Below are 27,287 nucleotides of genomic sequence, written 5' to 3' on the forward strand. Positions count from 1 at the left end.
CACTCGGCTCAGCGACGATAAAGGCATGCGCAACAGCGCGAAGAGTGATAGAGAAACAGAGAATAAAGCTGCTGCTGTATTTGTTTTTGCTACTTGTTTGTTCCTTTTTACATGCTAACGGAGAAAAAGAAACTGAAAAAATACTCAAAAGTCCATCTTAAATCCCCAAAATACAATTTCTTTTTCCTTTCCTCCTCCCCAACCAATCCTACTACGATTTTCCTTCTTTCCTCTCTTTTCTTTTCAGATCCCATCTACAATTTTACATACAGAAACTGATTCAGCTTCAAGGGTTCAACAGAAAATTTAAACCAAAAGAAAAAAAAAAAGAGCCAAAAGGTATATAAATATATATAATTTTCTTGTTCTTGACGTTGTTTAGCGGGCGATTTCAGTCTGCAAGGACGCATTAAACTCCACCTGTTCAACTTCCCACCTCGCCTTGGCGATGACTCCATCGTGCACAGGCACGTACTCCTAATCAAACAAAACATTATCATTCATTGAAAAACAAACAAAAGAAAAAGACACAATAGTATTGCAAAAAGTCTGTTAAAGCTTCTTTCTCCATTTCCCGTTTTCCTTTGCCATTTTTGTTCCATGTTATCACTTTTAGACTACTGCAGAGACAAACCACACCTCAAGTTTCTGAACGAGCTCTTTCGCATTTGGAGCAGAGACAATTATATGCCGCTGAGAAGGCATGATAAAGCCATCGTCCACAGCTTTGTCGATGAAGGTCAGCAGGTAATTGTAGTACCCGTCCACGTTCAGCAAACCCACCTGCAGAGCAACACTTGAGGTTAAGCTTTCGCTCTAGCTTTCTATCTAATAGAAAATCAACCTCGATTATTAATTTCTATTTCTTTTTTCTTTTAATTGAATTGCTTACAGGCTTGTCATGGATGCCAAGCTGAGCCCAGGTGATGACCTCCAATAACTCCTCGAGGGTTCCGTAGCCACCTATTGACAGGAGAGAGAGAGAGAGAGAGAGAGAGAGAGAGAGAAAATAAAGAGATCTCCATTTAGTGACTAGGAAAGGAAAGTGAAGGATCTTAACTGCTAAGAGAACACTTAAATTTTTAATACTTATATATTTTTGTTGGCAAGTGAGGAAGCGGGAGGTACCTGGCAAGGCAATAAAACAATCAGAATGGCGGGCCATCTCCGCTTTCCTTTGGTGCATGTCTGCTACAGGTTTTACCTCTCCTACTGTTTCTCCAGTTATCTGTGAAAAGGTGAATTGGACTGTTAAGAGTCGCAAAGGTAAATGTTATGACGATTAAATTAAAACAAAGAATAGGAATTTTGATGTTTCGAACCTCTTTGCACATCAGGGTCTTGGGAATGATCCTGTGAACAGAAGAAACCCAAAATCAGAATACGAGGAAAACCAAAACATGGTCGATATACGGAAAGGAGAAAAGAAAAACCGTCTGAATATACAAGCTATTTACCCTAAAACATGTCCTCCGCCGCGATGAACAGCTTGAGAAACCAACCCCATTAACCCAATGCTTCCGCCTCCATAAACTAGATCCAACCTTCTCGAGACCTTGAAACATTTGAGAGAGAAACAAAAGTAAGAAACTCCACCCCAACATGAGAAACAGTAAATGGGCATGCAGAGAGAGAAGGAGAAGAGAAAAAACAGAGGGAGAGATAGGAGGGTTAGCACTCACCAGCTCTTGCCCTAATTCAAGGGCAGCATCCCGATAGCAGTCTCGTTTACCAGTACTGCTTCCGCAGAAAACACAAACCCTCTTGAACCTAGACTTCACAGTTTTCTCCTCCATATCCATTATGAGATTTCTCTTTGCTCTCTCTCTCTCTGATTTTTCACACCCAGTAGGACTGCCTGCTATAAACGGAAGGAACAATGAGTAATATATATATATATATATATGGGATTGTGGACTCCAAATTAATGAGAGAAGTGGGAATGAAGACAAAAAGGAAAGAGAGAGGCTTCTTCTACGTAAATGACTAATGAGGAGAGGTGTACCCTACATCCCTCACCTTTCATCCCTTTATAGAGAGAAAAATCGAACGCTCCCCATTAAACAATTTGAAAAACCAAAAGTAAAAATAAAAACATTCCTCTCTTTCAATATCCACCACCACCGCCAGCGCCAGGGCAGGCGTCTCTCTCTCTCGTTATTAGCACATACAATCATGACATTGTGACAAACTGCACGTGTGGAACGTCTAAATCATCCATTATATTATACTAACGTACCTGATGATGATTCTGATGGATTTAATCTGAACCCTTCTTTTCACATGTTAATATATTTTTTTTCCTCTCTCTGGATCGGGGTAAAATAGGTAACCGATCCCAATAGCCTTAAACAGTGAAACTAACAAAAAATTAAAAAAGAAAACAGTGATGTTAATAACTTTTCATGATATCCGCACCATGGGAAAAAGCAAAGCTCGCTCTTTTACAATACAAGTATCCCACTTCCGCTGCGAGTGTGCAAGTCCCGGGCCCCGCTGTTCGAACGGGTCTTGCACTGACCGAAGCCGAGTACTACTTCCGCTGCCAAAACTCAAATCTCAAAACAAAATAAAAGTAAAAAACCAGAATCATCGTCTCTTAAGTCTTCTTAACAACAAAATTTAAATATCATGCTCATCACCAATATAATGATTAATGATCTTTTGGTTTTAAATTTTACTGTGGTACACATATCCCAAATCAGACCCTCCTGATTGAGTTGCTCCCCGTTTCTAATCAAAGGCCAAGGGCACTTTGATCATTTAAAGAATGGAATGAATGAACTACTACAGGTCTCAGTCGCATACGTAGGAGGTAGGACGGAAAGACCGTAGAAGTGCCAAATAAAAACATCCAAATGCCTCTCTCTCTCTCTGATCCCTTCTCTTTCAAACTTTTTTTCCTCCATGATCAATCATCGCTGGGATGACATGGGGCCCGCATGCGGGACTTTTGGTTACCAGTTACCTATGGGGAGTTGGGACTAAAATAAAGACTACTACTATCAAATATCAATTATCAAAGAGAGAGAGAGAGAGAGAGAATCATCATCGCGTCCCGCATTCTCTCTCTCTCTCTCTCTCCCTCTGCCGTCTGAGAGAGGTATGACGGTTGCTTCAGCCTCCACATCTCGCACGTTCATATTTAATGCGCATCACCCCTTTCATATAGGCCCGTACGATGTAGTATGCATACGTGTCATCAAAAGCTGTTCACAAGAATTGCTTGCCCCTTCTGAAATGATTGGCATATGGGCCCATACTTCCTTGAGCTGTGATTGGTTGTACCATTTTTCTAAAAATATCATAATATTGATTTTTTTCACTTTTACGGTTCGATTGGTATCATCGTCATCGCTATCAATCTATCACCATTCGTTCAGAGGGAGTAAATTCACGACGAATCATGTTTTATTCTTTTTCTTTTATATTATTATATGTTATTTTATATTCGTTCAGAGGGAGTAAATTCCCATGGATGGATGGGATATATGTATATACAGGCATACGATTTCCCTTTGTGATCGAGAATCATCAGCTGCGCTCGAGTCGCTCGACCGGACCAACTAAAGAACAGAGTGTCCGAATCACTGGCTTTCTACATGGACCACTGTTTTATTTTTTTCGTTGACCATTCCCGTTGAAAAGTAAGACATAAGCAATTTTAATTTTCTTTTGAGACTTTCCATTTAACTTTACCTTTCATTTTCTATCATTTTTATCCAATCAATCAAATATATCCAATGTGGCCATTTAGATAACGGTTGAAATTTCTCAACTCATTAAGAAACCCAGGACCTTATTAAAACATTTTGGTATTACTGAACGAAACCGAAAGACAATGTAATAAGCGTTTTAGTTCGAGTTCAGTCACTTGAGCTGTAATCACTTATCAAAACAGCCCCCCCTATAACATGCAATTCAGGTCCAGGTGACATTGTATAGGCAGGCGATAATGAATGTGAAACTGTTGTTCCGAAATCCGAACCGATGGCAAATTACCATATCAGATAGCCTTAAAGTTGCCACTTGCCGCGTAGACAAGACAGGTATTTCCAGTAAGTCAGTCAAAGATGGAGAAAACAAAAGAAAAAGAGGCTCATCAATCCGAAGCAGGCAAGTGGGTGGCCTGGCCCAACCATATACCGGTACGTTGACAGCGCCGTGGGCTATGGTGTGCCATCACTAAATTTAAGTCCCCCTATGGCCCGCCGATTCAGTTTTGACGTTAAAAACCAAACAGGAGAGGAGGAATTCCCGAGGAAGACATGGGCATGCAGACAACTGGACAAGAGAGAAGTAGGGAGTAGGGAGTGAGTAGGGACTACTGGACTACAAAGGGACGTCAGACGTGTGTGTGGGTGGGGGGTAGAGCTTTCTTCAAACTTCCAACGGAAGGTACAAATGGGAATGCAGGAATGGAGCGCGAGCGGCGCAATCATTATTCTGCGCCACTACCGATATCATAAAACAGGACTAGCATTTAATGTTACTCCCGCAGTTCCAGTTTAATGAAGGGCATGAATGGTTTTTTCATCGATTCATTAAATTAATTAATACTGTTAATGGTCAACATGTCTTCGTGCTTCTCTCTCTCTCTCTCTTTTTCGTAAAAGGTTTCGTGCTTTCCCTTTCTAAACCAAAAAATTAAAATGGAGACGCCAAAAACATTTGTTGTTCAATTTTATTTTATAGGGGACTTCCAAAAAAAACATTATTTTATAGGATTTCTGAAGCGGAATCTGTTCACAATAAAATACTTTTCCGACAAACTTCAAAATGATCCGTATCCGCTTATCTTACCACGATGAATCGATTCCAATCTTACGATAGCATGTGCGGACAAGGATCATGTTAAAAACTTAAAACTTGTTGGGAAGGCATTTTGTTGTGAGCAGATATACCCACCCGACACTTGATTCATCCATCAATCGTTTCTTTTTTTTTTTTTCTTTTTTTTTTCAGTATCATAATTGATAAACAGCACTCAGAGTTCCTACTTCCTACGCCGTTTACCCAACCTAGGCTTTCTAGGCTCTAACATCTACAAGCATGAACAGACCTATATAAACCTATTTTGCCACGTAGATGAAAACAAGCATTGAATAGGAATGCTACCTAAAATTTCAATATTCATAAAAAAGATACTGAAACCGAAATATTCCTTCAAAACACATAAGGTCTCTGGCGGAGATTTGGAGATTTGGGATCGAATCCCGCCTGCGTTTGGTTGGGGGATGAGCTATCCCGTTGTACAGGCAGACATTGTACATTAAATGCATGTAGAAATGGCACCAAGGTGGGACGATATTCCTCAGCTCCAACCCTGCCTGATCCTACCCAGCGATAAAAATGATACTCCAAATCCCTAATAGGGATGACAACCCAAATCCCCAAAACTTTTAAATTAAAATTATTTTTAGAAAATAGATTTATTTAAAATAGAGAATTTTTTAAATATAATATTCGAAAATAATATAAATAATATTATGTATGTATATATTCAAGAATTCACTCCCCATCCTTGTCCGGCTATCACTATCAACCCCCATCCTCGCCCTATCCCTGCAAAGGCTATCTGTATCCCATCGAGGATTGATATTTGATAGGGTATCATTCCAGTTGATGACTTGCTTTTATCTACGTGGCAAAATAGGGTTATAGGCCTTTTCATGCTTGTATATTGATAGGTATAAAAGATAAGGTTCAAAAACCACCTAAGGACTCCTTAGACCTTAAATCGGGGTTTTGACCGGTTCAGGGGATGGACGGATTTTAAATCGACTCCTTTAAGCCAAATTTAAAAAAAAAAAAACCACCTAAGGAAACTACAAATACTGCTTGATACACCTCTATCGAATCGATATATCAAGCATATCGATTTGTATACCTTAATAAGAGAACTTGGATTTGTATACCTAAGTGCAAGATGAATTGAAAGCTTGTAAAGGAGGATGCAAAAAAATAAATCCAACTCTCGTGGGCCGTCCTTCAAGTTATTTCATATAACAAAAAAAAAAACAAGAAAAAAAAAGGAAAAAGAAGAAATATCTCCCTTATTCAAACTTCAGTGTATGAAGAAACAGGTTCATGGTTTAAGTAATGTGGGGTCACGATCATCGTATGTTTTTTTAAACCAACTTTTTCTTATCTTTTCACAAGCATTAGTGTTTAACCTATTCACAACCGTCAATTTGTACACAGATGAGTAGTTCCACAATGCACATGGGAGGAAATAAAATAGCATTAAAATCGGACAGAAACATTAATAAAATAATAGTATTAACACTAAGGTTCAAAGTATCGGAAACGTTATATATATATATATATATATATTAAAAATGCAATTTTAAGAGATGTATCATGATACATTTTAGATACGCATACGTATTGGAGAAAAACTAAGATATGCATAGGTATATTTGGAAACATTATAAATACTTTAATAAATCATAAAAATATATCAATAACACTAAATATAAGGGTTCAATGAGGTGTATATACATTAAATTAATATATTTTAATGGTTTTTTGAAGAAATATATTATAGTTAATTATAATTTCCTTAAAAATCCTATGCTTAACTATAATTTATAAATTATAATTTTTAAGTTTTAATGTTTTATGGGATGGGAAAAAACCAACGCTCCTATCCAACAACAAAATATGCATTGGCACAACTTCTGAGTGAAAATATAATTAGTAAATATTTATTATTTAAATAATTATTATGTATTAATTATTTCCAAAAATTATAAAAAAAAACATTATATAATATATTCAAAAAATATTATTAAAGAAAAAATTTTAATTTCTTTGTGGATATGATAGATCATCCATAGAATTATAATATATTCAACATTGTGATAAAATGATAAAATATAATTAATTAATTATTTATTTATAATTCTAAAAATATAAAAATAATAAAAATAATTATTAAAGAAGAAATTTCGATTGCTCTATGGGTATGATAGATCATCCATAGAATTATAATATATTCGATTATTGTGATCAAATTATAAAATATAATTAATTAATTATTTTTTAATTATAAAAATATAAAAAATCAAAGAAAATATTAAAGAAGAATTTTCAATTACTCAATGGATATGATGTATAAATCTATAGATTTAAAACATATTTAATCTTTAAAGGCAGAGAAAAAAATTGCATTTTCAATTTTTTTTGTTAATTTATATTTTTCCCAAATATATTCATGAAATTTCTATAAATCTACTAATAATACAAAAATAAAAATTATGATTTTGAATGTAAGAAAGGTAGATCAACATAAATTTAAACATTCAAGAAAAAAAAAAGAAATCACAAGATATTATAAAAAAATTAAAAAAAGTTACCTATTTTTGCTATATTTTTTTAGAATTTGAAAAATCTTCAAAAAAGTAACGATTTACACTTGTTTCTTGCAAATTTTTGCAAATCTAGCACTCTAGGAATGGGGTTTAAAGTTTTATAGTAATTTGGGGTGAAAGAATGCTTATTTTAGGGAACAGAAAAACATGTTTTTCCCCTTTATTTATTTATTTTTTCCAATTTTTGACCGTATCTTTTTCGTCGATAAACTACTGATACACCCCCGATACATGTTCGATACACATGAAAAAGACAAAATGCCCGATTTTTTATACATATCCCGTATCTATTTTTCAAAGATATAATACGATACACCTTATATCGGACATATCATATCAAAATTTTAAACCTTCATTAACAATTGAATGACAATCCACAATCTACTTTACTCTTGACAAACAGATAAAAAAAGAAATGTTTACTGATCGAAATTCTTCATATGTCTATGTTTAGTGGAAGTAGAGTAAAACTTTATATATATAGTGGTAGCATATGGATTTCAATAAATTCCAGTATGAAGTATTGAAAACACTGAATGGATTTAAAGCATCTGTACCACTCCAAAGGTTTCTAAGTTTGAATATAATCGTCTGCTGCTGCTGGCAACGTAACTCTAAAGCACATACTAGTCCTCTAAGTTGTCATATGTCAAAATGATGAGTCATTTTGACCTTGTTCCGTTGATGAACTTGGAGATGTAGCGCTGGCCGCTGCCATATGTCAACTGGGGTAGGGGCCGGGAGGCGGAAGCCAAGTGCCAGGAGCCAGGCTCCCGGAGGCCCGAGGAAATAAATACAACAAGTCTAGTCCCTGAATAATATATATAAGATGATGGTGGACAAAACATATTATAGTTAGGTGGTCATGCTATTCCTCCAACTCCAAGTGGCTAGAAAGCTGTAATTGCTGATAATAACAAGTTTTCTATACCTACCCACACTTGCTAGAATTAATGACCTACTGACCCACTCCAATCTCCAAACATCCTTCCTTTCCTTTTAGGTAGACACCTGGAGTCATTTATAATAAATTATGTTTTATGCTATAGAGAGAGAGAGAGAATCCCATTCCATTCCCAGGTGTGTATGACTACGACTTTGACAACAACTTCAACGCACACCTTGAAATTCCATTCCGGACTAGACTAGAGGCCAGGGACCGGGATTGTGAAAACTGAAAAACAATGAAATTAAGTAGCGTAAAGGTAACGATGGAACGAAGACAGATGGAATATTAATTCCATATTTCCATTGCATGCATATTAAAGGGTATTACCCCTGACTTGACCTGACCTAGCCTTTGCTAGCTTGCTTAAATGTTCAAATGCTTGTATGCGTCATGCGTGTGAGAAGGTCGACTGTATCCCATTTCCACCGATGGTGCACTAGCTATTATTATTGAATATATTTTTAGGACCGACAATGCCTTGGTTATATAGGAAGTATCAGAAATAGTTTATATTTTATGCCGGCATACATGCAAATTTTGTATAGTGGGTAGGTTACTAGATCAATCAGCCAACTTCTTTATTCCCTGGTGATCAGAATTTTCTTTTTTATTCTTTTATTATTACTAGTGTTGTTTGCTCCTAGTCCTCTAAAGTTGCTAACCGCCTTGACATGGTAACAGTCACTGAACAAGCTTTAGCTTTAGGACACTAAACATCGATACCAAAACTAATAAATACCTTCAACGACCCAACACACTTGTAATATGACATTCCAAGAAACCTCAGCTCCTACCCCACCCCACCATGTTCCCACTAAACCAACCTTGTTCAACACATCTTATCCTTGTTTAATTAGTAGGATTCCTGGCTTAATAGAGACAGAGACAGGATTACGTGGGAAGCTTAACTACATGTCTTCTCACGTGCTGCTCCATTTTGTTTCTAGGTAATTCTTTAATGCCAACTCTGTTGCTTGGGTTGACACTTGATAGGGTTTATTTAGACCAAGAGACACATGCATCCGTCCCATCCCATTTCTAGGTTTTTCGTGTTCAACTTTTCTAAGTAAAAGCTCCTTATACTTTAGAAGAAAAGGACCCTTGCAACTTTGCTGTGATCACAATCAACGACCTAAGAGCTTGGAATCATATATTAATTCGATTACTACGGTGACCCCATTCTTTATATATTAATTTGGTCCAATTATCTCCAATATCTCTGTCTGCCTTGTGCACTGCACTTATGCATGCCTACCTAGCTGTGCCGATGATGATTCATGCACATAGCGACTTAATTGCTTCTCGTCTCGTATAAAAAATTACATAATGAGGAGGCCATGATTGAAGCAAGCGATGAATTGGTTACATCATCACCATCCCTCCTTCACTCATCACGGTCTTCCATCCTAATTAACCAAATTTGAATGCGATAATTGTGTTGCCTTTTCAGCAAGGCATCTTCTTCTTCTTCTTCTCATGTTGGTGTTGGTGCCACGTGTCATAGTTTCCTTTCTGTGTCAACGTGTCATATATATATTTAAACCTCAAAATGGATAAGACTGTAGTGGTTGGGCTTCACCCCAAACCCCGACCCAACTTTGACTGCATAATTATTATGTTGGGTAGGCTGTGTAAGGACTAAGGACACCCTGCAACTGAGTGTAACATAAAATATTTCATGAGAAAAGAAATAAAACTACTTAAATTCTTGCTGAGATAACAATATTAGAATTAATTGACATACCATATATATAAAATACCATATCAAACACAACCTGAACCATATTTACAAGTACCATATCAAAATTCGAGCTACAAAGAAACTAACTCCCTTGCTTATTTATCTCTACTTACATATCTCAGCTGAGATCGGCTTCCATCAGGGCAAACCTGTGTCCACACAGTTCTAACAGCCTTTTGTAATTTTGTATTGGAAATATTTTTTCATGAAATAAAGGGTCTGGATGTAATAAGTATGTTAGGTAAGCACAATGAATAAACACCTAATAGTTGTGTGGCACCTGTCCCAATTAATGTGCTTTTCATCTAAACATTTTTTTTTTATTAGAATTAATAAGTAAAAAATGAAAAAGGGAAAATCGTAGAGGAGAAAAACATACCTGAATCAAAATTTTGTCCTGAGAAACGGTGCTGCAAGAGACTTTTAATCTGATCCGATCCGGGATAGTTAGCACTCGACTGGTGATGATTTTCTTGGATTTTGGCCAGGATAGCCATCAGTTCAAACAACAGAGTTCATAGAGCAGGAGCTCTATTGATGATTAGAATGATAGAGCAATGACGGTGGGATGATAAAAAGGAAAACTAGGGAAGTAAACAGGACTGGAAGAGGTTGGCTTTCTATAAAAATCAAATGGGGAATCTGAGAAGGATTGCATCGCCGTAAGTCATCTGTTCTTGTCGATGGGGAACAACGAACATGGAGAACTGCAACTGTGGCTCGTGGGAGGAGGAGGAAAAGGAAAGAGAAAAATAGAAAAGATAAGGGAAGAAAAGAATGAGGGAAAGAGATGGAGAGGATGAGAGAAGAGGGTTCACCGGGGAGAATCTCAAGGTGGCTGCCGCTGTTTCTCCTTCAAACGGAGAAGACAATAAACAGTAGAAGAAAAATAATAAAATAATAGATAATTCCTGTTTAATGGAAGAAAAACGTTTAGATGAAAAGCACATTAGCTGGGACAAGTGTCACACAGCTATTAGGTGCTCACTCATTATGCTTACCTAATGTGCCTACTACATCCAGACCCGAAATAAAGCATACAAGTATAGAGATATTCTTAATGCAAGACAGTAAAGACTGCTCGAATGGGCTCTGCCCTAATTGAAGTCGAACTCATCTCAACTATATTATTTCTAAACAAAAAAAAAAATAGCTGAGCTTATATAGATATATTCGTTTTTGACTAAATTGTGACTCCGAATCTCCTACCCATGAGAATTCTGCCATGCCTACCCACAATACAGTACCCCCGATGAATTGGGAACATCTCCCCCTGCATGATACTATGCAGAGGATGAGATGTTCTCTGTGTATGTCTGAGATAAACATGGGCAGAATTCTCTTGGGTAGGAGATCCAGACTCGAAATTGCTTGTTGGTTATTTCTTTTTTTTTTCTCTAGTTCAGTCATGGTTTTCAAAACCAGACCAGACCGGATGATTGGACCAAAAAAATCAGGAATCAATCATTTGATTGGTTCTGTTTTCCCCCAAAACCGTTGATTTTGGTCAGAAACTGGTGAATCGGCCAATTAACCGTTCGAACAATTCGAATGGTTTTGACTATTTTCCAATTTTTTGTAAAATTTTTTATTTTTTCCTTAGAACGGGCCGGCACCGATTCGTTTTTTAAAAACCACGAGTTCACTAGATCTACGTCTCAAAATATGTGTATAGAATCAATTCTCACTTGCAGAGAGTCAGAGAATGATTTTTTTTTCTTTGTAAAATGAACTTTTATCGAGAAACAGCCTCATGTAGAATACAACTTACAAAAGAAGAATCCATCAGAGGATTCCAAACAGAGCCAGGTCCCACACCCAACGCTTTTCGAGAATAGTGTGAAGTGTGAACAACCTGATTACTATGTCGGTAGGCAAAAACCCAATCTGTGCTCACCTCAAACTATACTACAACAACAACGTCCAAATGTCAAAAAAATAAATAAATAAGTAAAAACGTCCAAATGTCTGTATAACAAAGGGTGAAAAAATACAGTCAGCATTGTACTACAATACTCTTTTCACAGTCAGCTGCAGCAATAACAGCCCAGATCCTCTTCACTGCATGCAGATCAATGGAGAGATGATCTTCTGCTGGCCCAATTATATCATGCCAGCTCATTGATCCAAAAATTATGATATGATATCCAGATATAAGTTGGGCTTTGCTTCCAACACCGCATATCTCACCATGAGAATGAGATTGGGGCTCACTAATCACTATGTATAAGATGAGAGGTGTTAGATCATGTTGGAACGTACTTTGTTGGGAGCGGAATATTATTATGTGCAACAACTGAGAAGCGTAAACTAGTAATTATCTGCACATTTAATTTCACTAACAGGTTATATACACGATGATGTTAATTTGTTAAAATCTCACACTCCAAATGAAAACAATATGAATCCTCTATTCCTATAGTCATGCAACCAGAGAAGAGAATCCTACTCTCCCTCTCCCACAATCATTAGTTTGGGCTGGGCTAATGGGCTCTCATGACAGACAGTTCAATATTAATCACCATGCCTCTTTGGATGGTCCAGACTTTAGAGCCTGGGCTTGAGATACTTCAATACCTGCCCTTCACATGGTTATTTGCTTAAGCTCTAAAACACATTCAACATATATCTCGTAATAGTTAAGGATTTCAGTTATGCGCTTCAAGTCCAAAACAAGGTGGCAATTGTTTCTGTGTGTTGTGCAGCCATCTTCTAGATTTGATTTTGATGCAAAGACGTTTTGGGCTGCGTTTTGGCGATGGTCCGCCGGAAACCTGGCAGGTTTTTTTTTTTTGAAAGGAAGAAAGCTTTATTAATGTCAATGACGAGGGGAGGGGGGCAGGTACATGAGGATCAAAATTGTTCGATAGCCCAATCCAAAAAAATAAGAAAACAACAAAAATTCTGCAGTTAATATCATTCATCAAAACTCAAAAGTGCAGTCGTCATTATGGATAAGATAGTAGCAGTGAAATAGTTCAAGTGGGTTTTGCCATTTTAGTCAACTAAACAAATTTAAGTCTAGCTGGATCTTTAAAAAGTCTGAAAGTAGTTTGACCAACTAATTTTCATTTGTAGCCTGATAGTCTCAAGTTTATCACCAGATAGTTTCTGAGTCAAGCAAGCTAGGCTGAGGTCTACTTGATATACATCTAGACAAATTAACTTGTCTCATCTAATCTTTCCTCTGTTTTTGTTATCCTTACATCTCAATTTGTTAGAACCATGGCATATCAACTGGCAATAGTTAGATATCATCTTCTAAGACTCCTTCACAGTCTGTTTATTTGGACGTTGTTACATCAAGACTGGGATCTATATTGAGGCCTGCCAAATTGACAGTGATTTCTATATGTTCCATCCTTGCTCTACCAAACTTTGGATATATTGAATTGGATTTTAAATTTCGGAACGAGTCTGGGTCCAATCAGGGAACCTTTTTTCTTTCTCCTTCAAATTTAATTAGTTAAGTTTTCCAGTCATATCCAAAGGGTTGCAGTAAGCTAGCTATGGAGTAAAGAGGGCAGTCCAGTGTCGGGTTTTCTCTAACTTGTTTGAAATTGAGATGGCCCCAAAGGCAAATGATGAAAGAGATTCAAAGGGATGTTATTCATAAAATTAGAAGTGGATGGGCAAAATGAGGGTGGCTTAATTGCTTAAAGTCCCATGAGAGACCCGACAATACCCAATCCAAACTGCCCAATTTTGTTAAGTTCAAGTTAAAGTGGCAGAAGTGCGGCATACCCAATCCAAATCTAATCTCCGGGAAGTTTGATAACAACTTGTTGGAAGCTATTATATTGTCCAAACTCCAAACTGCACATCTCTCCTTTCCTTTTTAACTCAACTCTGATCCAAATGGTTGCTTTGTAAGGGGAAACACAACACAAGAAACAAGGTATCTACGTATTGGACATGTAACCCACTCACTCGTATACAATCCAAATTCCAAATGCATGATGCTACTGATCGAATACCGATCGAGAAACATTAAAGCAACTGAACTAACTAATCCATCATATCTTGCATCTAATTATTCATTACACCATATATAATAATTTGTAAATAAATACTAATTAACAATCGATCGCATTAATTATGTAATTCAACATGCTGTGCACTAGGTGGACATGACAACATCCATCCCGCTCACTCCTGCATTTTTAATCCTCATGTGTCCTTTCTGGGCGCTCAACAGTCCCCATCCTTTCCTCAAGATCGGGGATGGGATTCAGAAGAAAGGCTACACACACTCTTCAGTAGAGAGAATGAGAGATGTTGCGCCTGCTCAATTTGGATGCTCTTGAAAACTTACACGATACTGCTTTAATTTTCATCTGCTGCAATATTCCCGTCACCCAAGTTTGAGGTGTGGAGTGCTTATCAGCTGCTGCAATATCATGTGGTCAGAACCACCACTATCCATGGTCCATCCGATATGAGGTGTGGAGTGCTTATCAGCAGTGACATTGACAACGAAATCAAATGACTCAGTTTAACATGGTAATGAGTTGTGTGTACTAGTGCATAGTAAGGTGGTGTTTGATAAATCTGAAATTTGAAGTCTAAAAAGTTAAAAAGATATTAAGTGTCTGAAATCTAAAAAGAGGCATAGATGCTTTTCTACTTTTTAGAGGCTCTGAATCCATAAGTTTGTTTGTGTTCGATCAATTCTTTACCATCTGAAATTCACCAATTTTACTATTTTAACCCTAAAATATACTACTTGAAAATGTTGAAGTCAATTTGCATTATCTCATAAAAAATAATTTTCAACCTCAAAAAAATATTGAAACAATACAAATAATAAATAATAAATTAATAATTAAAAATTATTAATGGTTAAACAAAATGATTAAAATTAAAAAAAATAATTAATGGCTATAAAATATTAAAATAATTAATAATTACTAATTTACACAAATAAAAATTAAAATATTTTTTAAAAATTAATGAAATAATTAAAAATTACTAGTTAATAAAAATAATTAATAATTAGCAATGGCAAGAAAATAGGAGGGAGAGAGAGAGAGAGGGAGAGAGAAAGAAAGAAAGAATCTCCGTCGCCGCAACTTGCAGCAACGGTGATGGGAAGGCAGGGAAGAGAGAGAGCGCGCGAGAGCGAGAGAGAAGAAATTACCACTTTGCAGCGGTGGTGGCGGTGGAGCTTCATTAGGTTGCAGACTCGCAGTGAGGTTTGATTCGGCGATGGAGCTTCATTAGGTTGTAGACTCGCGGTGAAGTTCGATTCGACTTACACGAAGGACAAAACATGTAATATCAAAATTTTTAAGGGCATTTATGTCCTTTACATACCTCTTAATTACGTCTGACCCATTAAGCAGCCACTCTATCTCTTAGAAATTAAGATCTGAAATCCAATTTCAAATCTCTAATAAGAGGGCATACCAAACGCTTGGTGGCGTCTAAAAAGCAACATTTTCAGATTCAAACATCTGAAAAAGTGTAATCAAACACCACCTAAGTCCCGCTATTGGAGATGTCTGATCCATGAATACAACAAATTTGTGACAACGGCACAAGAGGCTGATTGATCAGTCTTGGAGGTTTTATCAATCCGACAACAATTCCAATTTTAAGGATAGCCTACGAGAGCATAGCTACGATCTTTGGTGTGACTTGTGTGCTTGCAGTGGTCACACTTGAGTTTTGATCATAAATTGCCATTCTTGGAAGCATCCGCTGCTATAACTGCCACTTCTGGTTGCGATACACAAGGAGCAACCACCAACAAATGTTGCTCTTCTTGAGTGACAAGGGCATAATCCTTGCTAAGTGAAGGTAGTGGCTGAGATTCAAGAATACTAAGTCGGATGGCATTAAAAGATTCATGAGAAACTGATGCAGTTTCTCTTTTTCACATCTATCACAAAGGCTTTGGCTACTCGTCCACACGTACATTCTGGATACTATATCAGAGAGTCAAGTTCATCCCAAGAGTCTTCAATCTAGTGAAGTAGGTTGTCACACTAAGGACTCGCCTTGTTGAAGAAGGGCAATATCTCACTTCAGTTGATGGATTGAGGGATGTTACCCTAAGAAAACATTATTGAAGTTCTTTCCAAATATTAGCATAAAATTCGATGAAGGCTACAATATCGTATATTTGTTTACTGAACTAAAAATCCATGCAACTACCATGGAGTTGCATTTAATCTAGGCATTCAGATCTGGCTTAATGAAAAGTGGATGTGGTAGGGATCCATCGACAAAGATAACTTTGATCTTTGTCCAAAGAGCATTTAGTCATTTCTGGCTGCCACTCGAGGAAATTGTCTCCACTAAGTGGACATGATAGCAGAATAGCCCCAAGGCTATCGGATGGGTGCAAGAAATATGAAGAATTTGTTGCTAATTCCATTGTGAATTTTGTAGCTACAAACCTCAAAAACTTTGGAGGACAAAAAGAAGAAGACAGAGAACACAAGTAGCAGCAACAAAACAGAGCAGCTCCAGTGCAAGGCTTGAAGGAGAATAGAGAAAACCAGACCTCTGGCACAAGAGTCTGGAGCAAATCACACGGTGGGCGGAAAAATTACCGCTCTGATACCATGAGATCAGACTAAAGGACGAAACTGAATTCATTGTATTGATTTAGGATGATAGAAGTGATAAATAGACAGATTTGGGACCGGAGGGCATTGATGAACACAACAAAATCAAATACTTGAAATTACAGAACAAATACAACAAAATCAGAAAACAATTACAGAGACACACACACACAGAGATGAGGAGACCATACCAGAAACTCACTCCTATTGTTTTGACCATATCAGGCGAATGGAGTTTGAGTGGAGACTAGAGAGGGAAGGGAAAAAGAAGTATATATTTTTGTCTGCAAACACTAACTCTGTCACCAACACATTGGTCTACCGAAGTGGAGCCAAGAATCACTAGGGAAGTGGAGCCAACACATTGGTCTACCAACACATGGATCTGATCAGCGGTACGGTGATGCTTCAACTTCTTTCAGCTTGCTTAGTGCTGACAATGGTCATAAAGACCAAGGTTCTTCCCTGAGAGAGAGAGAGAGAGAGAGAGAGAGAGTACATTCGTCCGTCCTTGATTTCATGTAAGCACCAACTCAAGGTCTTCCAGAGATTCTTCATTCTTTTACGAGACATATTTTGTAATGCCACAGACATGAGACATCCAACGACTTATAAGAGATCCATGCGAAACCTGATGGTATTGGTCCCTGAGAGAGAGAGAGAGAGAGACATCCAACAATTCTAGCATGTACTCGACACAGTCGAACAAGTTACATAAACCCTTCAAGTTGTGGCAGAGTGATGGCGATGAGCATGAACAGGAAAGGGCTTCCGAGGCCCTAAAACTGTAAAGCTATTCCTCCACAGCAAGGGTGAGAGTAGGAGATATGGAAGGCAAAATATTTGAAAGGTCATGAGCAGGGGTGGGTGGGCTCAAGCCTCAAGGGATTGCAAGGGGAGCATAAATCTTCTCTTTCGATCTTGGATCTTAGTTTTGGTGAAAGATTTCCAAGTCCCATTACCATATTTACAGAGGAAGAGGAAATACAAAAGAAACCTCATCCTCAAAACTTCATTCAACTGCCATGTGCATGCGGATGTTGTGGACCTTCTCCTATTTCTGTAAACGTCTCATCATATCTGGGAACTTGTACATACGTGTCTACTTACATTCAAATTTATGTGTAACATGGGCAGTGAGGGAGTTCTAAAGCTCAAGGTTTTTGGCAAAAGTCAACCTTATGCTTGTTTAATGGCATAACCACAGCGAAATCATCTTTTGTATTCTCAGTGACTAGACTAAACATAACTTCACAACCATTTCGAGTTCACAATTGATATTATTGAAGGCCTAAAACATCTGTGCCATACATTGGTACAATCAGCACCATCCACTGGTGGTTTTTGTTGTAGCTTTTCAATGTGAATCCTGAAAGTGACAACAATCAACATCAGAAAAATACATAATTCTTTTTTGATAATTAACAATTAGAAAAGTGATGAGTACATGGTTTACCTACAATTTATGAAGTTTTATGCATGATTTTATGATGGTTTGTTTGAGTTTCACCCCATTTTTAGTTTAATTTTAGGAAAACCAATTCAAGAAAAAGAAGGCATAAAACAAGAAAAAAAGAGCCAAAGTTAAATTAATTTAGCCCAGCCCAGCCAAGAGAGCAATAGAGGATCATTCAGCCCATGTAGCCCATGCTACACTCTTTGGGAGAACTCAAAGAGAGAGCCTAGCATGAAAGTTAAATTCGGCCCAGCAAAGAGGAGGCCCATTTCAACTCAAGAACAGCCTAAATTGCACCCCAAAACAGCTCAAAATTCAGCTAAGTTGCAGCCCAAAGGGAGCTAGGGGCGGCAACTTATAGAGGTTTCAAGAGAAGAAAGGGGGGCAACACTCTAGAAGGTTCAAGATGAGAGAAGGACAACCAATTCTAGAAGCTTCAAGAGAGGTCTCTAGACTCTTTGAAAGACTATTTAAGGAGGTCTCTTGAAGGGGGAATGTGTTCATTTGCCTAAGTTCAAGACTCTCTAATCCCTTGGGTTCGAAATTCAAGAAGAGGAGAAGAGAGCGCAAGGCGCAAGAAGGAGGAGCTGAGGAGATCTAAGTATCCAAGAGAGAAGAAAGTGAGTTCAAAGAAGGGGACGCTTGATTGAGAGATCTAGGTTACGTTCTTACTCAGTTTTTGTTTTCTTTGAATTGGAATTCAGCTTTAGATCATGTAGTTTCTCTTCCTTTCTTTCTTTCTTTCTTGCTGTAATGGAAATTGAATATTGTAAATTCAGATTATGTAATTAAGTTTTCTTGAATCATTCGAATGGATTAGATCCAGCATTTGATGTTTCTTGAATTAGAGAATTTCAGATCTGGATTTGTAATGTCTGAATTGCTTGAGAAAGAATTCAGACATTCATTATTCAGTTTGGCCAATCTGTTATAACCTCTTGGAATATCTAGAGTGCTTGAGAGAGAATCTAGAAATTCAGATCTATTACATCAAAAACTGAATTGAATGCAAGGTTAGAGATAACTTGCACAATTCAGTTGGTGATCAATTCAATCTGAATTGATGCCCTTGAAGTATTTGATCTAATGCATCCATGAATGATTAGATTCTTGATAGAGATATAAGAATCATCATTCATGCATAGGATGAACATGCACTTGAAAGAGGTTGTTCCTTGGGGTTTTACCAAATCAAGGCTGAATCATACTCTATTCGAATGATCTAAGAGGGCTGATTGCTGAATCATGAATTTGTAATTTTAACGTATTCTCTCAACTTGAATGCAAGGTGTTGAACCAATGCCTATTAGGTAGTTTGTAATTTAGAATTTCATATTTGAATAAACTGTAGTATTCAGTTAATCAAATAAGAGCTGACTGGTTTAGTATTAGTAGTTGCTACCTAAATCCTCGTGGGAACGATACTCTACTCATCTCTTTATTACTTGAGCGGCTAGTGCACTTGCTAGTGTCACAATGACCCACCAAAAAGTACATAATTCTTCTACTGAAATTTTATTTTCCCTTTTTTTTTAAGTGTTTATTCCTTTGCATTGCATTTGTTATTGTTCGTGGATAATGCTTGTTTGACTTTTGGGCATGATAGTTTATTCATATACAAACAGTGTCTGGTGATATTGATAAGAAAATCTATAGTGGTAATCAAATAAATGAAGCTTCTTAAAATTGCATATAAAAGCATTCCTAAAATAAATGATACCAAACAATAAAATTGCATATAAAATGCATCAAGTAGTAATGGAAAATAACCCCTTAGTTTTGCTTCGAGCTGATGGGGATACTGATGAGAAATACTCTAGTGGTAATCAAATAAAGCATGATTTAATCTGTCACGTACACTTAGGTGGCGTTTGATAGATCTGAAAATTCAGATCTTAAAAGTTAAAAAGATATTAAAAGTGTTTGAAATCTGAAAAGAGGCATAATTGCTTTTCTACTTTTTACCATCTGAAATTTACTGATTTTACTATTTTACCCCTAGAACATATTATTTGAAAATGTTGAGTTCAATTTACATTATCTCATAAAAAATAATTTTCAACCTTAAAATAATATTGAAACAATACAAATAAAAAATAAAAAATTATTAATTATTAATTAATAAATGAAACAATTAAAATTTAAAAATAATTAATGACTATAAAAATATTAAAATAATTAATAATTTATACAAATAAAAATTAAAATAATTTTAAAAAATTAATGAAATAATTAAAAATTATTAGTTAATAAAAATATTTAATAAATAACACAAGTAAATTTAATAATAAATAATTAATGTTTAATAAAAATAATAAAATAATTAATAATTAATAAAAAATTGTGGTGGAAGACAGTGAAAGGGGGGGAAGGAGAGAGAGCAAGAGAAGACAGGGGGCGAGAGCCGCCACTGCAAGTTGCAGCGGTAGTGCTGTAGTGGCGGTGGTGGGAAGATGGGAGGAAGGAAGAGAGAGAAAGAGAGAGAGAGAGTGAGAGAGAGAGAGAGAGAGAGAAAGGGAGGGAGGGAGGGAGAGCAAGAGTGAGAGCGGGAAGATAGAGAGAGAGCCGCCGCTGCAAAGCGGCGGTGGTGGAAGACAGGGCGGAGAGAGAGAGCAAGAGAACCGTCGCGGCAGTGGCGGAAGACAGGGTAGAGAGAGAGCGAGAGAACTGCCGCGGCGGTGGCAGAAGGCAAGGCGAAGAGAGAGATCGAGAGAGCAAGAGAACCACCACCGCTGCAAGTGGCGGTGGTGGAAGACAAGACGGAGAGAGAGCGAGAGCAAGAGAGAAGAACCACCGCCGCTAGAGAGAGAGACAGAGAGTGCAGTGGCGGTGGTGGCTATGGAGCTTCAACAGTGGTGGTAGCAGTGGAGCTTCGTTCAGTTCACAATGAGTGTTCGATTGGATTTACATGAAAGGACAAAAATATGTAATATTAAAATTTCTTTAAGGGTATTTATGTCTTTTATGCAACTCTGAATTAGGTCTGAGCACATTAAACAGCTTCTCCACCTCTAAGAAATTAAGATCTGAAATCCAATTTCAGATCTGTAATAAGAGGTAATAACAAATAAAGCAAGGTATCTGAGAAGAAAAGACATCTAAAAAGATAGAAGAGGCAGAGGCAGCTACAAACGTACACCTGTGCTGGATTCCAAGGGATCTTTTTTTTTCTTGTTCAATGGATTCCAAGGGATCTTAATGCTTTTGCAGATGGGTTAGCAAAATTAGGTGCTCTTTTAGAAGTGTTGTACTGTGATAAGATCCCTCCTGTGTAATTTTTCAGGGGTTTGATCCCTGTTTGTTTTCTTTGTACACCCTCTTTGTTATTTCCACACAAGAAGAACACCATTCATGGACCCAATGATATTTCAAAGTAAATTTGACAAGAACTCCAAATTCCATTAAATCTAGAGCTGCCATGTACCATAAGAAATGCAAGCCAAGGAAAACTAAGCAAACATGTTCATGGACCTTAAGGAATCTGAAAGGAAATGCCAAAGAGAAACCCCAAATTTCATATGGTGTGATCATGTCAAAAGAAAAGTAATCAAATGAAAACCTTTTATTGGTAAGTGAGAGGTGGAGGTAACAATAACAGAAAAGTAGTCAAACAATTCCTTCGTAATTTTAAACCACATAGAACTAATATAATAAAGCCAAACTTCAGAAAGAAATTAGAATGCCTATAACCTTACTGTAATCTCAAGAATCAAGATTCAGAGAGAACTATAAATGGATTTTAACCGAAGCTTATGAGCAAAACAACCCAACATTTTGAAGGGATTTCTGAAAGAAACTTCTAGATTCAAGCACAGTTGGAATCAGCCAAGATGTGAAAGGGTTGATGTGTCTCTGACAAAGAGAGAATAAACAAGGTACGCTAACCTTCAAGAGGGGCGGGAATATGACCAATTATGTCAGCAAGCTCTGCTTTAGTCATCTGTCAGACCAATTTTCCTTTTTTTTTTTTTCTTCTCTTAATCCAATATTCCTAGAGGCAACTATCTCAAATTTGAAAACATACAAAAATTGCAGTACTCCCTATGAGACAGATACAGCAAGGACACAACAGGACATGGTATCAGACATGGATTCTTAGTATCATAGACTATTCCCAAAGACAATTTGATATTTTGGTGGCAGGAATGCCAGCTTGAGAGTGGAAGGACCACAAATTCTGTGCTGGGGGGGGGGGGGAGCAATTTCTAAGGGAAAAACTAAAAATATTGAATGAAGAGAGAACCAAAGTGCAAGACTTGAAGTTATTGACAGGAAGTATAATTTCAAAATTAGAAACATAATGAAATCTGACTACTAAAGGAGAACATGAGAGAACTTTGGTCAATATGTCATGTAGTGAGTGGAAGGGCCATGGGTTCATGAAAAAAATAACGCAATTTCTAAAGGAAAAGGTGAAAATGCAGAACAAGAGGAGAATCACAAGAGCCAAGATTTTGAATTATAATTCCCAATTATTTCCCCCTAATTGTTGAATTTATTGGGCTCATGTTCCAACTTTTGCATCAGTTATTAACTTTCTAAAATACAAGACGATAAAGATAACCCTAATAAAGCTCCAGAAATTTGCTAATTTTTATAAAAGCATAAATTTTTCTCTGAATTGGTTGACTAAAGGCTAGAGATATTTCTCTTTTTTTCACTTTTGTTTTCCCCAATTGATTCTATATTCCTTTTAATTCAGGAATAGCTTAATAAGTACAAAGTGAAGAAAACTATACCAATTAAGCTATGGAGTAAAACCTTTTTATCAGTAGCCATGGACTAAATCTTTAAGTTAGTTTCCAAAAAAATTGAATATCATTATAATTTATTTCTGATAACTTCTCCAATACCCAATGAAGCCATCAAAATAAAGTCCAATAACATTTCAAATGGGTCCATGAATTTACCACCATCTAATTGAGAAAGAAAGATCTTTAGCTGCTAAAATGAAGGCCTCCTTCAAATGGAACTAATGATCTTTTAGATCATCTAGTTGGAGATGGAATGATTCGGGATTTATTTTTGGAGAGTCTGCCCTCCCCAGGCAGGATATAGGCCATATTTATGCATTACATTAATTAAATGTGGCTGAGCCACATGGCTTTTCTCCAATGGAGTGTATTACAGTACTACATTTTATGTTTTGTATTGAATAAATACATTCAAATCAGATACTGGTCAAAAGATATTCTTAGTATCATAGGCTCCACCAAGCATCACCCAGTGACTTACCTCATGTCCATGCCCATGAGAATGATCTCCATGGCCTTCCCAAGGATGTCGCCAGCCCTATGAGACAAACATAACATGCAAGTGAGGACGAAGACTTCAAATATTATGACAAAATGGATAAGTTAAATAAAATAGATGCTTACCAAAACTACAGGACCGTCTTGTTTAGCCCTGTAGAGCACCCAAAACCTACATAACCAAAATCAATACAATGCAAAGAGGGTCAAAATAAAAAATACACTTTTTTTGAGAGGCTTCAGTAATTCAATGAGTTAACAATGAATTACATTAAACATCCCCATACTTCAGTGTTGAATTTCAAAAATCTTCTGACACCCAAGAAAAGGAAAAAGAAAAGTTTTCAATAAGTAAATATTTTTATTAAAAAAAAAAAGGAACAAACAGGCCCCTAGTTAAACCAGCACATTCAAAAAAAAGGAAGCTTCTTAAGCTGACCAAATCGACAAAGGACACAAACAACAAAAACATATAAAAGATTATACAGATCTATCATAAGTTCATAATAGAGAATCCCAGACGCTCAGACAAGAAAAGAATACTCTTCCAGGAAAGTTACAACCATGCTGTATTTTGCCCTAGGTATGTATTTTACAGATCTATCATAAGTACAACCTTTGTGTTACACTTTGTTTTCCATTATTAGTACATATATGTACATGGTATACAAGTATATAGGTAAAGGACCCAATCTCCATGTGGATGGATGGATTGTAGGAGTCACCAGTTGGATGATGTCCCAAGCTATGGAGTATTACTTCAAGTTCGTTTTAAGGTGTTTTCCACCACTGTCTTCATTATGCATTTAAATGACCTTCTGTTGGGGAGATTGAAAAATAAAACATTAAAATTCAACCCTGAAAGGACAATAGGTTATAAAAACCTGAAACATTTCTTTTTAATAATTGGATGGGGCAAATAACTCCACTGATGTGAGCTTATATTACATAAGCGGTCCCAAGCCTGGATAAGGAGATGTGTCAGATTGGCAGCCGGCATTAAAACTTTTGCCAAACTCTTATGAACATGGATCTTGAATTGTCAGGATGAGGATAGATGGGGCAAATATAATTTATCAATCGATACATGGTTTGCTGTCTGGAAGCCTAATAATTCAAAACATGCAACAAGCAAATCTGTTCTTGGAAGATGGTATTTAGTGACTTGAAACCAAGCTATCTATCTGTAAAATGAGACGCAATTTGAGATTGAACAAGCAGAGTAGAGGAAAGGTTTTGATAGTGGAAGAAATTCAGGGTCTAAAGGTTGGGACATGGGAAACAATGATGTTAACATGAAAATAAGCTATAAAGGCCATTACCCAATACTATCTTTGGGCCTTGGGAGGGGTGGTAGATGAGCATATTACATTCACTAAAGTAATTGAGCTATAAAGGACATTAACCATTGCACCAAGCAATGGCTATCGTTTTATTCTTTCCATATATGATCTAACTATCTTCATTATAAAAAGATAGAAAAAATATAGAGAAAAAGAAAGAAGGTAAGAAAGAATCTAAGAGGGAAGCTAATGAATTGTTGTCAATTTAGCAATTTTATCAAACTTGTTGCCACAGAAACCACCTCTCATTTCCAAGCATACCTTATTTGGTGTTTTGAGCTCTAAAATGAAAAAATTTTCCGCTGGACAGTAACAAAGTCGGAACGTTTGCCAAAAATAGGTGTGCTTACAACCTACACATGTCTGCATTCACAGAACAACTTCCGTGGATAAAAGAACGATCTCTATTATACCTAAATTTCTTTGTTGAAGCATACTTGCTGGAGAAACAAACTTTAATCTAGGCATCTTATTATCGAAGGAAAATACGGAAATGAATGTCATATATTTCAAAGCAGGCAACTTTTTTGCTTTTGATTTGCAACCCAGGAAGATGTTTGATAACTTCCAATGAAGAAAATGAAGAACAATATTATCAAAAGAAGGAAAAGGAAAAAGAAGCTAATTTGGTGAATATTCTATATTTGGGTGATAATGGGAGAATTAAACAGAAAGAAGTAAAATTAGGGTTTGGGGGAGAAGAAATGAGGAAAAAGGAGAAAGTAACTGAGAAAGTACCACATGATTGCACACATGCCCTTTCCGGTGATAACATGCCACCGCTTAGGGTAATGCATGGTGAACCCCTTGTACGTCGTGCTGTGTCCATCTCCACCATGTCCTCCCATCCTCTCTCCCTCTCTCGACAATCTCTGAGAGCCCAGCTACCTAATGACGAGCTTTAGAAACACAGCCGGATTCGGATCTGCAGCTACTATCCGAGTTCGAATCTCCTGGACCCCGGACCATGGTGAGGAGATGTTCCTCTCACGTACTTATATTTATTAGTCCGGATCTCCTACCCTCAACAACTCTACCCAAATACCAGATCGCAAGTTCGCAACATACATGCACGCCGGGTGAGCACTCACTTCATTCGCTTAAAAATCGAATTGAATAAATCGAAATAAAAAAATAAAAATCAAATCAAAATCGATTTATAAGAAAATTGAAATAATCAAAACCAAAATTTTCGATTAAAACCGAATTTCATTAGTATATATAAAATATTGTATATTATAACGTACAATATATATATATATATATATATATATTATATTATAAAACAGAGTTTCATTATAATAAATATATAGCACATTATATATTATATAATAAATTTTGCTTATTTCGATTTTTTAGTTAATCGAATTTTTTATTTTGAAAATCAAAACCGAAAATCAAAATTTACAAAAACCAAATTAATTCGATTTTAACCAAATAATAGTCACCCCCATGCCCTTACGTGGTGTTTTGTACGGGGAGAGGGTAGTGTTCCATGGGTAGGTGTGGGTAGAAGGTATGAAGTCTATTTATTATTCATATGAATGTGAGGTAAGTGCGAGGTGCACAGAAGCATTGAATTCAAATTTGTGCCCTACGGAGGGTGCTCCACAAACGCCCCACGTTATATTCCAATCGTGTATTAGGAATATCTCTATGGACAACTTTCAAAGATATTCTCAATGCACATTGAGAGGTGCATGTGGGGCATTTGTCGGGCACCTTCCCTGGGGCAGGTGTGATTTCAAAGGCCTCAGTTCCACGAATAACGTAATCATCAATTCCAAATCAACGATCTATTTAGGTTGGGGCTTAGTATTAAGTGGGCCCAAATGATAGTACATAGGTGGGATGTGGGCGTCATTTCTTTCCAAGATTTTAAAAAGGATATTTTTTAAACTATCCTTAAAATTAAGGAAATTGACTAACTATACCCCTATTATTTTAGTATTGTGTTAAATTATCTCTATTATTTTTTATAATTATCTAAAACCTCCCCTACTGTTAACTTTCTGTCACATCCGATTACATTTGACATCATGTGACCATTTTTTTTTTTTTAAATTTCATAACTAACCTTAGAATGACATGGCATGTATAAATATTATAACATGACATGTATAATTTATATTATATGTAAATCCACTTTTATAGTGTGTTTCTTATGGTTAAGAAATTAAAATTAAATTTTATAGGTAGAGAGACGGGTCTAAGCAAGTGTGACATTTTAATACCTTGAACTTTCAAATATATACTTACGTTTAACTTCATAAACTGGCATTATGATGAGGATGAAAATTTCTGCAATGCCCATATTTACATTTTCTATTTTTACAATTCCTCTTTTACTACCTTTGGACACACTCCATTGGTGATATAAAAGTAGAGGTGTCAATTGGACAGATTTGGTTCAATTTGATCCAGTCAAATGTGATGTGAGTCCATTTATAAATGGACTGGACCTAATTTAGTACAAATCCAATACAAACCAAATTCAATCCAATCCATTAAAATGTAAAAGGATTGGATTGGATCCAATCCAAACCGAATGAAATATCAAAAATTATATAAAAGCACTTTTAGCGTTGAAAAAGA

General features: G+C 36.5%; 2 protein-coding genes across 3 annotated transcripts; both read right to left on the reverse strand.

The window, feature by feature from the left end:
• Window positions 1-50: 50 nt before the first annotated feature.
• On the reverse strand, window positions 51-2,001 carry LOC104603717 (cytokinin riboside 5'-monophosphate phosphoribohydrolase LOG5-like). Of its 2 annotated transcripts, XM_010267813.3 has the most exons (7): window positions 1,683-2,001; window positions 1,458-1,555; window positions 1,323-1,353; window positions 1,129-1,228; window positions 893-963; window positions 640-783; window positions 51-477 (listed from the first exon to the last, which is right to left on the reverse strand). In XM_010267813.3, the coding sequence occupies exons 1-7, from the start codon at window positions 1,800-1,802 to the stop codon at window positions 379-381; spliced, it is 663 nt and encodes a 220-aa protein (XP_010266115.1). In that variant the 5' UTR covers window positions 1,803-2,001; the 3' UTR covers window positions 51-378. The 2 variants fall into 2 exon arrangements, with proteins under 2 accessions (XP_010266115.1, XP_088745264.1); XM_088889138.1 differs by having other exon boundaries at window positions 231-477; window positions 893-1,228; window positions 1,683-1,998.
• Window positions 2,002-16,655: 14,654 nt separating this feature from the next.
• On the reverse strand, window positions 16,656-25,660 carry LOC104603716 (NADH dehydrogenase [ubiquinone] 1 beta subcomplex subunit 2-like). Its single transcript, XM_010267812.3, has 4 exons — window positions 25,431-25,660; window positions 23,476-23,521; window positions 23,333-23,389; window positions 16,656-18,010 (listed from the first exon to the last, which is right to left on the reverse strand). Exons 1-4 carry the CDS (start codon window positions 25,538-25,540, stop codon window positions 17,999-18,001), a joined length of 225 nt encoding a protein of 74 aa, XP_010266114.1. The 5' UTR covers window positions 25,541-25,660; the 3' UTR covers window positions 16,656-17,998.
• Between the last annotated feature and the right edge of the window lie 1,627 nt (window positions 25,661-27,287).

Source organism: Nelumbo nucifera, chromosome 5 (assembly GCF_055504915.1).
Source record: "Nelumbo nucifera cultivar China Antique chromosome 5, China Antique-T2T, whole genome shotgun sequence".
NCBI lineage: Eukaryota > Viridiplantae > Streptophyta > Magnoliopsida > Proteales > Nelumbonaceae > Nelumbo > Nelumbo nucifera.